The sequence below is a fragment of the Scomber scombrus genome, chromosome 21, assembly GCF_963691925.1.
Source record: "Scomber scombrus chromosome 21, fScoSco1.1, whole genome shotgun sequence".
Taxonomy (NCBI): Eukaryota; Metazoa; Chordata; class Actinopteri; order Scombriformes; family Scombridae; genus Scomber; species Scomber scombrus.
In genome coordinates this window covers 21,450,993-21,466,589 of record NC_084990.1, presented here as the reverse complement: position 1 = coordinate 21,466,589, position 15,597 = coordinate 21,450,993, and the positions used below count along the sequence as shown (strand labels likewise).

Genomic DNA, 15,597 nt, shown 5'->3' with positions numbered 1-15,597 from the left:
AAATGTATGTAGCGCCAAATCAAAAAGAAGTTATCTCAGGGCACTTTTCACATGGAGCAGATCTAGACTGCACTCAGAGACCCAACATTCCCCCATGAGCAGCACTTGGCAACAACGGGAAAGAAACCTCAAGCAGAACCGGGCTTCTAGGTGGGCGGCCATCTGCCTTTTACCGGTTGGGTTGAGATAAAAAGCAGAACTACGGGGGACAGCAGGCGGCCCACAGCTGAAGGTCTCTTGTCAGATGAGAAAGCAGAAAACTACTGGGATGAAATGGAGTCAGTAACATGAATTAATGATACATGAATACATACAGATGGAGAGAGGGAGGACAGAGGAGCTCAGCGCATCATGGGCCGTCCCCCGGCAGTCTAGGCCTATAGCAGCTTAAACTAGAGGCTGATGGTCCAAGGCAAGCCTGCTCAGCCCTAAATATAAGCTTTGTGCAAAAGGAAAGTTTGTGCAAAAGAAAGGTGTCTTCCCCCCTGACTGAAACTGACTGATGGGATGAGATGAGAGGAGCCTGATAGCTGAAGGCTTTGCGGCCCATTTTACGTCTCAAGACTCTAGGAGCCACCAGTAAGCTGCAAACTGGGAGCACAGTGCTCTAGTAGGGTAATAGGATACTATGAGCTCCTTAAGATATGACCGTTAAGGGTTTTGTAGGTGAGGAGAATTATTTTAAATTCTATCCTACAACAATAAATGAAGGAAATACCTTCACCACAATTTAGAAAACAAATAATTAAAACACATGTACATTAAAATACATGCTGCCGCAAATCCACAACACAATGCATTTAAGTTACAGTTACACCATGGATTCATTTTATAGGTATAAAACTAAAAACAAACAAATTGTTTCAGCACCAACATGTTGTCCAGGTTTCTGATCACTGTCTTGCAGATGTGTTACGTTGGATGATCAATGATGTAATGATGATCTTTATTCTGAAATGAAAATGAAAGTCTGACATCAGGGATGATGCAAATGGAAATGTTGCTGCCAGCATTCATTATTCATTACGATCAGACGGAGAATTTAAAAAGCATTTTTGGCTTTGTGTGTACACAGTTCTGTCCCCTGGTCTCTCATGTTCCATGTAAACGTGTTGAACCGTGATACTGTTGTGTGCGTACTGTGCATGTTCTCAGTGTTTCTTTTTCTCCGTGTGGTTCAGATCGAGCTCGCCATCCTGCGCTTCCCGTACGACTCGTGGGGAACCCCCTTCCAGCAGCTGAAGCAGGTGGTGGAAGAACCTTCACCCCAGCTTCCTGCCGACCAGTTCTCCCCCGAGTTTGTGGACTTCAGCTCTCTGTGGTGAGTCTCTTTTAGTGTCCTCTTGTCTTCCTGTCAGAAAACACTCAGGTCCACCTTTTTTATTCTGTTCATTTCTTCTTCTTTTTTTCTTAACGCAACTGCCACCTCATGGCTGACCCTGACAAGGAGCCGGCAGAGTCGCCGTGCCCTGAAACAAAGCCATAGTAAATTTAACCAAAAATGTGGATTGACTCCAGCTGAGTTCAGGCTTCGGTTAATTTCCCCTTTTTATCAGATTGAGTTCATCATGACATTCTTTTGTTGTGTGGCCCTCTGCATCCTAGAACAGGATACAGAGGGTTTTGCCAGGGCACCTTAACCCTCCATACAGTTTATCTGATTATGTATTCTCTCCAACCTGCTCTGAAGGGCTGCAGCTAATTTAATATTTGCCCATTGATTCATTTCTACACACATTTTTGACAGATAATTCTACAAATGTAAAAAAAAAAAAAAAAAAAAAAAAGGTTCCCAGAGCCCAAGCTAACATCTTTAAATGTCTTGTTTTATCTGGCCAACAACCCAAAGAAATGCAATTCACAAAGATTTAAAAAAAAAAAAAAAGAAAAAAAAAAGATAAAAGCAGCAAATCATTTGTGAAGCTGGATTAAGCAAATGTTTGGCCTTTTTTCTCTAGTAAGTTCTTAAGTAAGTTAAGTAGCATTAGCTAATCATTAGCTACTGAACAAGCTGTAAATGCATCTCCAAAGCTAACTGTTTAACTGCATCATATATATATCAAATATCTGGCTTCACTTAAGCTAGCTAATCACTAACATCACCTATCTGCTGTTTTAGTTGAAGTGATGCAGGTAGAAGTACTGAACCAAAACAGTACATTTGCGGTTTGAATAAGACCAAAGAAATGAGCCAAAGGTGCTAAAATATAATTAAAAAGTCTGCAGTGACACAGGTTTGAGCGCTGGCTTCGAGCTCGGCTCTCAGTGTGTGTTTCTGGGTGTTTCTGATGAATCCTTTACAGCAGGTTTGATTTCCTGGTGCTGAATTTAGTTTTGTACTGTTAGTTACTTTCCATCACTTGCTCATACAGGTTTTCATCTCATGGTAAGACAAAGTTTTAAAGTACGGTCAGCTTATTTAAAAGTGTCCCTGTGAGCCAGCATGCCCAATACCAGCACCTTGAAGCTAAAGCAGCTGAAATTAATTATTAATTAAATTAAAATTAATTTCATTATCTACACCTGTGCTTTTGCCACTGTGACATTTCATGATGACTTTGGTGAAAAAGGCTCACTGTAGAGTTTTTTTTTTTTTTTTACCAATTTTTCTTTAATTAAACTATACAAGTATTTTTTTCTAATATGAAATAATGGGTGTTTATCAATTCAGAAACTGCTTGGTTGAGGTTTATTGCTGTATATGGAGGTGTAATACACTATTAACTGAACCTATTTTATACACCTGTGTTTTTGATAACACATTTTGATGGAAATATAGTTTTCTTTTGTTTTAGTGCATTATTTGGAATGTCAGTATTATGAATTAGGGTATAGATTAACATTTAAAAAAGGTATATTTGATATATTTTACACAAATATTGACCACCTTAAGGGTTCACAAACTTTAAAGCAGTGCTATAAATATGCCTTAATGAGAAAAAGGTGAAAGTCAAAAAAACAACTCGACACTGCTTTTCTTTTTTTTTTGAGAAGCGGAGTGAAAGTTTAAATTTAGATCCAGAAAATATATTTATTTGTTTTTTGTTTTTTTTTTAAATGATATTTTTGTATAATTATCATGCTGGTTTTGGATGACCGTTGCCGCTGTGATGATGAGAAAAACCAGTCTGTTGACAAATTTGGACAAATCTGTTAAATGAGTATTCCTAATTGTATGCTGGCAGCGCTGTTATTGCAGGAGATGATCCTGCACTGTGAACAATATGTTCTGTAATCTAATGCAGAGCTCATTATTGTGGTTTAATTCTTGGAAAAAGTATTAATCAGATCTGCGAAGAACAAACAATGAACAGGTGAACAACGCTGATTTACTGGCAGTTACACATTCGATACAGATGTTTTACATACAGTGCACATTATAATGCTTTTGTGACTCAGGAACTCGGACAGATGTACGTAAACAGACACGCCCAAGTGTTCCTGGTGAAATATGATTAAATTCCTCCCAAATTAAACAGAACCTTAGATCACAATCCTCAGTTGATCAGGTTTGGATGATAGTGAAACAATGGCTGAAAAAAGGCCAATCTTTGAGGTTTTGACTTTGAATCAGTTTAGCACATGCTGCGGTGTCAGCGATGAGTTATGCTTGTTGTGAATGGATCATGAATGTTGTTTTATGTCTCTGCAGCTTAAAGAAAGTTTCCAAAGATCGGCCGAATTACACAGAACTCATGGTGGGTGTCCTATTTTGTTATTTAATCACTGTATTTTCTGTCATAACTTTTTTTTATGCGTTAAAGGGCGGGTGCACAATTTTTCGAAACTCTCTTAAAACAACAGTCAAGTTCCCCATATGGACACTAAAACAGCTTTTTGCTCGCATTAATCATTCTTCCTGTTCATGCTGACCACTAGAATAATGCAATCCAAATGCACTCTCACTTGAAACCACAGAGGTTAAAAAAATGAGTGGGTGTGGGGCCGCACATTCATGCAGAACAGGGTTTTTCAATTACATAGACAGTAGGTCACAGCCCATAACCACTTATAGAGTATGAAGTCTATTTTTAAAATGTTTTATATATTGATCAGATCAGAGTCTTAAAGAAAAAGGTCAGTTTCTCCATACAGTGTATTTCATTGAGTGTTGAAGCCCAGCCATCCTCTAATGGAGGGTTTACATGCACTCATTTCCGAGTGATGGCTTTGCTGCTCACAACTAAAAGTACTTTACAGATGCACTCTTTATATAGAGCAAAAACAAACGTTTATCTGAAGACAATGAGGCTTTAGGTGTGTGGGTTACTCAAATAGCCACAGTTAATGCTTTCACTTTCTTTCACTTTCTTTGTATTTAGTCAGACAGTGTTTCCCTGCTGTGCTTCAGTGGAAGGATCGTAACAATAAGAGAGACTTTGGCACTAAAAAGACTGTAGCTTTGCAAGATGTTAACTTTTTGTTTTCTTACTTGGACATTTGAAGCCTCATATTATCTCAAAGTAAACTTGAGGTGGAGGATTGTGGATTTTCCCCCCCTTTACTTACATTGAAAGTGCATTATAAAGGGATCTTGTAATAGTCAGTATAAACAGGAGGAGTGATTACAGCTAGAAAAAATACGTGTCTGTTTATTTGGGACTGTTGTTTTAAGACAGGGTTGAAAAAGCACCAGTTCACAGTTTTTTTATTTTTGTAAGTCTGTTGTTCTTGCTGTAATCATTCCTCCTGTTCATACTGTCAAGTGATTAGGGGGCAAAATCCACAAGCCATAGATTCATGTATTACCTCTATGGATACACTGGAGGGCGCACTCAGACCATTATTTCCTAGTGGATGAAGCCGCTCTGTCTCACATAAACTATGATACTTAAATACATGAATCAGAAACATGATACTGAGCTGATATTTTAATGACACTCTGACTAAATGAATTTTATTTTCCTCCTCAGCAACATCCTTTCTTCACCTCCCATGAGGCCAAAGAAACCGACGTGGCTAGCTTTGTGAAAGTCATCTTGGGGGACTGAGTTGCCACTCTTTCAAAAAGGAGACAGGTTGAATCTGTTAAAAAGAAAAAGAAAAAAAAAACCCAACAACAAACAAACAAACAAAAAGCACCAATCGCAGTCCCTGTTACCTGCAGGACTCCTTTCTGCCTCTCCGTACTCTCACCCCTCCCTCCAGAAACAGACAGACGGAGTCTAGAGGAGAAGCTGACGAAGCAGAATGAGGAGCGCCCACCTTCACCTCCATGTCCCCTGTAGATACATGACATGGCAGGGGTGGAGTGGGGGGAAGGGAAGGGAGGGGAGACGGGGGTTAAACCAGTTTCATTCACCCATAATCTGGAATAATTGAAGATGTCTGTATGCAAAAACTCCCCCTTTGGTTAGATATGTCTCACCTTTGTGCATCGCCTACTACTCAAACATTGTTGCTATTAGTCAGCGAGTTGACCGTGTGTGTGGAGTTTTAACCTGTCATAATGGTCAACCCCAAGTTTTTTTTTTTCTTTTGCTGAAAAAGTGAAAAGAGGTGCAGATTATATAAAAAAAAAAGATGAATGATATAATGATATCTATGTATAATCTAAACGTTTGTATACTCAAGCAAGTGTTGCATCGGTTTATTAATTGAATGCATGTACAGAATATATCTCCTGGGTAAAAATGGCCAGTGAGGAACAGTTGTAGAGTCCAAAGACCTGCATATGTACAGCCTCACTTCAAGGCTCCCTAGTGGTCACAAATAGGTACTGCACTTCAACTGCTTTCCCTTGATTACAGTGGAGGTCTACTACATGTTTTGGGCTCTGGCTGCCTGTGAGAGTGTGTGTTTTTGTGTGCGTTGGTGTGTGTTTGCGTGTGAGAGGGTAAGTGTGTGAGCTGGTGCATGATATGTTTGTGTGTGTTTTGTAGGGTTGCACGATTCTAGATAAAATTAGAGTCGCGATTTCAGTTGAGATAATGTTTTTTTTTCTCACTAATCCTAGGGTAACTTCTTCAATGAAATGTTCCCTCTGCGATCTTGTTGTACCTTCATATTGTGTAGTTGTAGTGTAGTTGTATGAACTTGTGCCTTTGCTGTGCAGTGCTGCAACTACGTCCAAACTCTGCAGGCAGTTCATCATTTTTAAATCTGAAAAAGTCTCTCAGAAAACAATTTCTATCTTTTAATTAGGTTTGAGATCGTACAATTGGTTTGGAGGGAGTTATTTTCTTGATTATGACCCTTTTTTATTTTTGTCACAGTGTTAGACTGAAATCTATTATTTTCAGTGGAATCGCAGCATTTTCTGCCTCCCAGCCATTATTGTGGCTTTGGTACCCTCATAGAATATGTCATCATTGTGGTTTTCAGGTGATTGCATCAAGTCTTATGTTAACATTTTCTCACTGTTTAAAGCACTAATTATACTTTCCATGTGACGGTCCACTTGGTGCTGTTGAGAGTCCGCACAGGCCGTCGGCATACTGCTTAAAATGCACAACCAAACACAGACTGTCCATGTCCGCATCCATTTTAGCAATCAGTGGATTCACCTATGGATGGACATGTAAATCCACATATAGCTTTCCAGTTGAGTTCAACTTTTGGTGATTTTGGACAAAGATTTTAACCATTGTCCTACTGGAAAAATCATCTTGGCCACTCTGAGTTTAGAAGGAATGGAGAGAACCAGAAGGTCCATTTGCACAATCTGCAAATAGCTCTACGTCACCAAGTTTCTGCACAATCTATTTTGTGAGGACATGCAAGGCCGGGGAAGGCTTGCTAGCTCGTCCAACATGTCATCCAAGTGTTTATAGCTGTTGAAGGTGGACACACTTGAAGATGAGGCTAATAGAAAGAAGGTACCACTTGATAATCGTTCAAATGGGGGTAACAGAGCGCACTTTTCCATCTCTCCTCAAAGACGTTCATGGTGTTCACATGAACAAAGAGACAAAATTGAACAAACACCCAACAAAAGTGGACGTGATTGTCAGATTGTCAGTTTAGGCAAGTTACATACTGTCTATTTTCAGATGCATCCTCTTAACTCTTATGTCTCCCTCACGGACATCACATTCTTCTTTATTTCTGCTTCGTTTTGAGGAAAAATTCGAAGCTCCCCGATAATACTAATCACGTGAGGATGTGATTGTCCAGAGGAAAGGCTAAAATCGTGACTCAAATCGGATCAATCGTGCAGCCCTGCGTGAACACACATGATTTTAATTGAGGTGTGTGTTGATATTGTGGTCAGTTGTGGGAGAAGTTCGCCCATATTCTCCTTGTTGTCTGTACTGAGCCAATCACAACCCTCTCAACTCCATGTTCAACATGAAAAGAACTGGATATTATTACTATTATTATTATTATTATTATTAATATTATATTAATTATTGTTTTTATTTAGATCCATTTCCCCCCCCCCAAACATATTAACTGCAGTTTCTCTTATTTATTACAACTGCTGTTTTCCCTCTGAAAACTTGACCGATCCATTAGAGACTGTGTTGTGTGTTTGTGTGGGCTGTGTATGTTTTTTTTGTCGTGTTCTTCTTGGCTCAAACACGTAAAATGCTTTTAAACTGTAACTTGCAAGCCTTCTATGTGCCTCTCTATAGAAAACGACTTAGGAAAAAATGATGTCTTGTAATAAGCATGATGCAGGGATGTCAGCCTCTCCCATCATATTGGCTTCCTCCCTCTTCACTCTCTGCATGGTGTCGTAAATCCACTTCTCGTTGGCTTTCATTTTACTTTGTAGATCGAGCTCGAGTTTATCAGTATTTTTCTTTTATATTCATCTCTGGTGTTGCCTTGTTTCTTGGCTTTTTTTCTCCTGGTGGCTTCTGATGGCAGAAAGCGTTGGGCTACTCACTCAAAGCTCCTTTTAGTTGTTATGCAAGTACTACTCTACTGTCAAAAATCGGAAACTTCAAGTACAGTATGTGGCAGGATGGTAGGACGTTGTCACATTTGGAGAATTTACATAATCATCTTGTCTACAAATACTTTGTTACTGGGTTATCACGTGATGTTTTTTTTGTTGTCTGTCTCAGTTTTGGTCTGTTTAGCTTTGCTGAAGCTGTTTGATTGTTGTTCAAAGGTTTTAATCCGTGATGTAAATGTAGACAAAGATGATTGGAATCTGCTATGGCTCCTAATTTGATTAGGTCTTAAATTCAACCTTTCTTTTTAGTCATTATGGTACTGTACAACTCCGGGCAGACTCTACAACCAAAACCCTAAAAATATGATGTCTAACAGTCCAACGGCATAGAAAATCCTTGAAATTTTGATGTCAAAATTCATCGGAGCAGTAGGAAAAGCTGTTAATGCAACATGGACATAATATCACATAATAAAATTATGTTTGCCCATTTATTCGTCCTGCACATAAGTATCAACATCAGCGAGCCGTGTTTCTGGCTAACCAACAAAAAGAAGTCCAATCTTGGCACTCCTTGTAGTTCAGTTTTGGTCTCCAATAAAATCTGAGGGAAATATCTCAGAATTTCAATTTTTGCTTTTTTTCATTATTTCATCATAATTAAAGCGGCTATGTGTAGAATTCAATTTCTTTACTTTGGCACCCTCCAGTGGTAGTATCAAAGACATTATGGTATACAGTACAGAAATGCACACAGCAAGATTATCTTAATTCTCTGTTAGAATAATTAGAACGATGCTACTGTTAAATGAAAATGCTCGACGTAGTGACTATAAAGTCGTCAAATATGCAAATAGTGTAATTTATATTGTCAGAAAATTGCAGATTCGTCCTTTAACAAACTAAGGTAAAGGTTCATTGGATTCATCAGCACTTGAGTCTTTGCTCTATTTTGCCGCCTCTCCAAACAAACTCTTTTGTTCTTAGTCCAGTACAGTCCGCGCTGTCATTTACACTCATACACTAGGGAGTTTCCTGTTTTGTAGCAGACCTGCAACCTTCCTTTCACCCTTCACACCATAATCTGCTCCCTGTGGGGCTCAGATCCCACGGCCTTTGGCTTACTGTTCAGGAGGTGATTCCTCAGAGTTCCTCGTAGTGTTATGAACAGAAGAATGCACGGCTCATAAAGCTTCCTTCGGTCTTTATTTGCTGTACTCAACTGTCAACCTCCTCCATTAATTCCTCCCATAACGGTTATCAAACATTTCAGCACAGCCGATTCTACTGGAAGGCAGGTGAAGCACAGTGGTGTTTTCCTGCTATGTGCATCTTTTATTGCCACTTTGCTAATTTGTCCTTTGTAATGAAGGTAAATCGGAGGATAATCTATCAGACAAAACTCACTGCCAGTCACCATAATGAGTACATTAAGGCTTCCCTCATTAGTACATTTCTGTGCCAAAAATGGTAATATACTTTTGAGAAGCTCCAATTACCCTTAGTGTTTTATTGCATGATGAAATCAGTGAAATTCAAGTCATACTTTTCCTCAGTAGAGTGAAAAGGTTGTCCAGGTGCAGTACGGTCTGTCACAGGTCAGCCCTCATCCGTTGTATTCATCCTGCACGCTGGTTATTTTCTTCTAGAATAGACCCTGAGGATCTCATGATGAGCCTTCCAGTGACCTCTTTGTTCGTCAGATAATCAGCATCACTTTCTCTAATTTCATGTGACTAAAAGAGCCGGGGGAGAACAGGCAGGGTTCACGTGGAGCCAGGCTCGAGGCACAGGGAGTTTTTTGAGGAGGGTGACAGTGTGTGCAGCTGTCCTGCTGCTTGATGAGCAACGCGTCCAGACACTCTTACATCCCACCTGCGCTGAAAATAACAGGATGCTCCTCTTTCCTTCATCATCACGTGCATGCTCTTGTAGCAGTGATTCGTGTTTGTGTGTGTGTGTGTGTAATAGTTGTTGGTGTTTCAAGTGCCTAACGATGCATTTGTCTGTCTATTCTATCTCTTGTGAATGATGCTTTAACACTGTTTTTAACCCTTCACGTCCCTCCTCTCTGGGACACACTGACACTGCATGTTGCTGTGATGTTTTGCACTGTACTGAGGAGCCATATCACATTACGTGTTACTGTAAAGAAACGGTCATTAGGATTATCAAAAGGTTGCAGTCTATGTGGACTTTTTTTCAGTTAAAGCAAAGTGCTTTCGGCTTTGTTTAGAGAGCGTGAAATTATGAGGTTCTGACTTTTTTTTTAATTGAAATTGTAGCACTGTAAATTCTCAAATAGTAGCTGTCTTTACCCCTTAAGAGGCTTATATTTAACAAAGGTTATATATAAGTATATTTAAGTAATATCTGCTCCAATTTGCAGAGTTAATTTTTTGTTACTGCGGTTTGCTGCTAATTGAAACACTTTGTTTATTTAACATTGTTTAAGCCTTCCAGAGGTTTATTAACTCTTAAAAGATGAGGCTCGGGATTTTTCTTTTACTGTCAACAAATTTCATGTGTGGAGCCAATCGATCAATTCATTGATGGTTTGTCTCTGCTCATGAGATTTGTTGTCAATAAGTAAAATATTAAAAAAACCATCAGCCGTACCCTTTAATGTACGATTAACGGCTGCAAGTGTTTCATTTAAAAGGAAGCTTGTTACACATTGTATATTCTTGACAGGCTTTTGGAGTTCATTTTCTTTCTTTTTATTTTTTTATTTTTATTTTTTACAACATTTCAAATCCTGCATTGTTTACATTCATGTTTACTTAGCTAGCAGTCGTCCTCATCCTTACCTTCGTTGGCACATTTCTGCATTTTTTGGCGCATTACCACCACAGACTACCAATCAGTGAAATAGTGCTTGTTTGTGCAAACAATTTAGGAGACACATAAAAAAATATGGCCCAATAACAAATACGTCTGGTCATCAGAGTAGTATAAATTTACATTAAAGAGAAACAGTGTAATGTAATATACTGTACTAATACTGTTAGTGCATTCTAATTTTAACCAGTCTTTGGTAGTGAACACAATCTTTTGTATTGCAGTTACACTCAAAAATAAACTAAATTAAACATTTCAGAGGTATCGGCATGCATGCTAAATTGTGCTGTTAAAGGACAGTATTGTCCCACAATGCAGTCTGTAAAGGAGAAGAAGGAGTTACTCACAACTGGAAAATATTTACACTAATTGCAGCGACGGGAAGATTTCATTACACTAAACAAAAAAGATTAAAGATGAACTTTTGGAGAAAACATTTTGCTTTCTCTTTTATTGGCGACAGCTTTCCAAATTTACAGTTTGATTAACATCTGTTCATAAATGTGTTGGATACTAACAACAAACAGTTAAAATATGTATATAGTTCATGCTGGATAATATAGGTATGTAATATAAGTTTGGGATTCAACAAAACTGTTGAGAAATTAGCACACATATCACTAATCATGTTTTTTTTTACTCTCTTTATATGTTCAAATAGACCAAAGACCAAGGCTTATATTTGAGAATTTACAGTATCCACCTATTAATGATGATATTAAATTAATTTATGGCTGTGTTGAGTTTTTAATAGGTGTCCTTTTTCATCCTCAGAAAAATAAATGAAGTACTTTGAAGTGCTTTTTTTGTCAGATAGTAATTCTCAGAACCTTATAACTGCACACTAGCGGCTTATTTCCTCTGCTCAGCAAACGGCGACGACACTTCTGCTCACAGCTGACTCATATTCACTTTTCAATAGGCTGTAATGAGAAAAGAGTCGAGTCGAGTCCAATCACCCGTCACATGGCATTTTCCACTGTGTGTATGTGTGTGTGTGTGAGATTCTGCTTATGTGTATATGTATGCATTTGTCTGTCCCGGTCAGCGTGCTGGTCAGAGGGCAGCGTTATCCTTACTCTGCTGTTCCTCTCCCGGGAGGTAATGAAGCCAGATAAAACAGTCATCGCCCTCCACAGAAACTACACCAAGAAAAACGTGTTTCTTTTTTTTTTTTTCTTTTTTTATTCGAGCTTCTGTTACACGTCAGGCTTTGTGTTTTCTCTGCGAGCCTTCTTGTACGTCTGCTTGCATGTGGGATTTCCCGTCCGTGAGCCACAAATAGACTCCTGCTCACCTGCTGAGTAAACGTCTGGCACTTGCAGGGGGTTAACAGGGGCAGGACGTCCAAGTGGAAACTGTCCTTCATGGGCGATCATTGTCACATCCCATCGCGATTCCCCTCTTAACCTCTTGAGTTTATCTGAGCACCCAACAACAGGCAAGAATTTCTGGATGATGCGTCCGCAACGTCCAATAGGCAACCGGCTTTTACTGGAACAAGAGGTTTCTTTTTACGTGCCTGGGTCAGATAAATGCACGAGGCTCGGAGAGAATCAAAGGAAATTTCGCTCACGTTCTTCCTCATCCTCGAAAAATGAGTCAGTGGATGAATCAAACTGTATGAGGAAAGCTTTATAAAAATGTGTTCTGCTAAATTATAGACTGTAAATCTGATGTTTGTGTGTGTGTGTGTGTGTGTGTGTGAACCGTGCTGAGGTTTCTTGAACGCTTTTGTTTTTAACCCCGTTGCACAACATTTCTCACTCTCGAGCGTTCCTCGAGGGTTGCCGGCGAATACTACGACATGACTTGTGAACCGTGGAGCTTTCTGTTTCTCTGTTGCAGGTGGTAAAACTGCTGGTACACACAGCTGTATGTGACTTCTGATGTTGCGGTGTTGTGTTCTTTTATTCGGGGTTGGGGGATGTGTCGGGGGCAGGCAGGTTTTTTTTCCAGAAATAACAACAACAAAAAAAACACGTATCCAGAGATGCTACTGTACGTGGACGAGGGGTGTCTTGTTGCTGTCGGGTGGGGATCGGGGAGGGTTACCGTGGCTACAGCTCCTTGCCCCATGGGAAGTGAAGTTCTCAATATATTTACACGTCTCTAAAGCCTCTGCTAAAGACTGATGACTGTTCATTTAGAGCTCAATGAATTTCTATAAATATTTTAGATTGCTCAAACTGATTGTGTGCAATTGTAATGATGGAAATTCAATAAAAAAGAGGTATTTTTACACAATAAGCTCAGTGTCTGCTCTGTTGTTTCAGCGTGGCTTTTATTATGAGAGGCCAAAGAGTAACAAGATTAAAGGGTTCAGTATGTCTGAGACAAATTAGGACCCTTATTGTGTCTTGAGATGAAAGTGTTTATACTGTACCACGGATGAATTGAAGAGAATTGGATCCCAAACTCAAAAGATAATGCCCCATGTTGTTCAAGTGGCACGTGAACTTCCGCTGGCCGAGCCGGTTCATTTGAAAAGGGAATGAAATAATTTAATTGTGCAGCTCTTTTACACTTTTGAAATGTTTTCAGACTGAATGGATACAATTTCGATAATAAAACGAGTAATTTCACACTCAAAAAGAGGCTTTTCCACTGATTATGTGTGTGAAAGCTGCTTTTTAGCTCAATGTGCATTACATGATGAACCTTGAGGTTGTAATTGCACAGTTTATACATACAATACATGTCTTTTAGAACAGTAAATGCACCGAATTGTGTGGCAATCCATCAGGTAGATACAAAGATATATCAGTAAATAAACAGGAGAAGTAGTGGTGCTGGAGGACAGATCAGGGGAATCACCAAACTTTCCAGTAAAATAAATGTTCATTGATATTTTTTTATGGGAATCCACCCAACATTTGGTGAGATATTTCAGTCTGGACCGACCGACATCGCCACCACAATGTCAAGCTAGCTAGCTTCCTTTCTTTGATTCTCTTCTTTTATGTCTTTCTTTATGTCTAGGCACTGATTAGTTGATCAAAGCTCACATATTTTGGTTAAAATTGGGCTATATTTGGTTGAAAAATTCATTGTTGTGTTTGACTTACGTAACAGCATTTAAATGACTATTGGTGTGTGATGAGAGTCTAACTGCACATTGAAATAATTTAAATGCTGTTAAAGGAACTAAATTTTAACCAAATTCAGATTGATTTAAAACTCGGCATCTAAATGTCTTCTGACCTGCAAATCAGTGCTTCTTTCTTTCTTTCTTTCTTTTGATATTTACGTCTGGATTAATTTAATTAATTGATTAGTTGTAAGTGAAGGGTTTGTTTAGACATGTGCCTTCTCTTTAACTGCATTTAAATAACTTTATTTTGATGATTAAATCTTAAATTATTCAAATTATTAATGTTTTTTTTAAGTTGCATATCACCAAATCCGTGTTTACTGTGCTCTTCTTTCTTGTGCTTTCCCTCGTGCGTGGGACTGCTGTGTTTCTGTCGTAAACAAAGTCTCCCGGTTAGAACTGAGCTAAATTTGGTTGAAAATTCATTGTTTTGTTCTGAGTGTTTTTGGCTCTCATATAATTGATGTTTGAAGAGCATTAAAGTTGTTTCTTTCTTTCTTTTGATCACCTTCATGGCGTGGGACTGATGGTGTAAACTCTCCTCTGTCACGTAGCACCAGCAGCTCCAGAGCGGTGTGCTGCAGGGCTGGGAACTGGACCTGTTGAACTTCCGCGCATGTACAGTGTGAGGATATTGCGTGTAGAAAAAAAAAAAAAAGAAAATAAGTCGTCTCCTGCACAGCCTGACAAACAAAAGCAAGATGAGAGAGAGAGAGAGCGAGGGGGCCAAGCCCAAACAGTGTCCCACAACAAAGCAAACTACCTGCGACTCCTCGCTTCTCTGCTCCAACATAAAGTTTGTGTTTTGACGCACATCCCTCGCCCCCCTCCCCCCTTCCCTTCTTCAAGTTGATTCTTACACTTTTAAGTTGGGGGGATGGGTATTTTTAGCACCTTGCTGTACTACACAACGTCTTCCTTCCTTTCACGACCATCTCTTGGGCCGTGGGGGGGGAGGGGGTCAAAGTTCACCATACAGTTTGAAAACTCTCACCCCTGCATTCGTAGAAAACAAAATAGTAACCACACTTGTGATGTATTTATGTTTATTATTTACGAGGGCAGGAGAATTATCTGTAAGGCTACTTTGTGTAAATCAGGCCAGCTCTCACGGCTAAGGTCAGAGGTCAGGGAGATGCCGGGGCTTCTCCCAAATACCCAACGCTATCCGGTGTCGCTGGAAAGCTGCTCCGTTTATTTTTAACACTACTACTGGTTTCTTTTTTGTGCTCCAACAATGTGTTTTCTCCTCGATCCTCATTCAGCACCTTCACTTACTTACTGTGAGCAGGGGAAGACTTTGTTTACTCACTCTTTTATGACCATAAAGATTAACAGGTATGTCCATCTATATAATCAAAGAGTTTGAGTCACAGATATAAAAGATAATGATTGAAAATACGAACTTAAATCATAGCATCCAAAAAAACGATGATGTCAACAAACATAAATAATTTATATTCAGCTGTTTTGTTGCTGCTGGTGCATTGCTTCATTTTAAAACACTTAAGTGATAACCAACTTCAGTCATGGGTTTTGAATTTTGCTCACACAATAATGACAGAATTTTAGCAGAAAAGTGACCTCTTGCCATTTAAGTGACATTTTCATGATCGCTTAAAAACAAAAACAAAACAGACACATTTAGTCCTCAGAATTTTTTCGCAAATTTCTAGCTGATATTTGGGCCATTGAGATTTATGTATTTATAAATTGAATGATAAATTGAATTGAAGTCCTTTATGAAAAAATGAACCCAAATATCTACAATGCAGCATCTGATGAAGGTTGTGTAATATGATCGAAAGCTCAAGAA

The 15,597-nt window shown here is 39.0% G+C and overlaps 1 protein-coding gene across 1 annotated transcript in view; it reads left to right on the top strand.

The window, feature by feature from the left end:
* The window catches only part of map2k6 (mitogen-activated protein kinase kinase 6), a 37,555-nt gene extending 24,626 nt beyond the window's left edge, over positions 1–12,929 (top strand). The window contains exons 10-12 of the mRNA XM_062442479.1: positions 1,182–1,321; positions 3,653–3,698; positions 4,914–12,929. Coding sequence (XP_062298463.1) covers positions 1,182–1,321; positions 3,653–3,698; positions 4,914–4,991 — 264 coding nt within the window. The 3' untranslated portion in view covers positions 4,992–12,929. The remainder of the gene's footprint in view (positions 1–1,181; positions 1,322–3,652; positions 3,699–4,913) is intronic.
* The last annotated feature ends 2,668 nt before the right edge of the window (positions 12,930–15,597 follow it).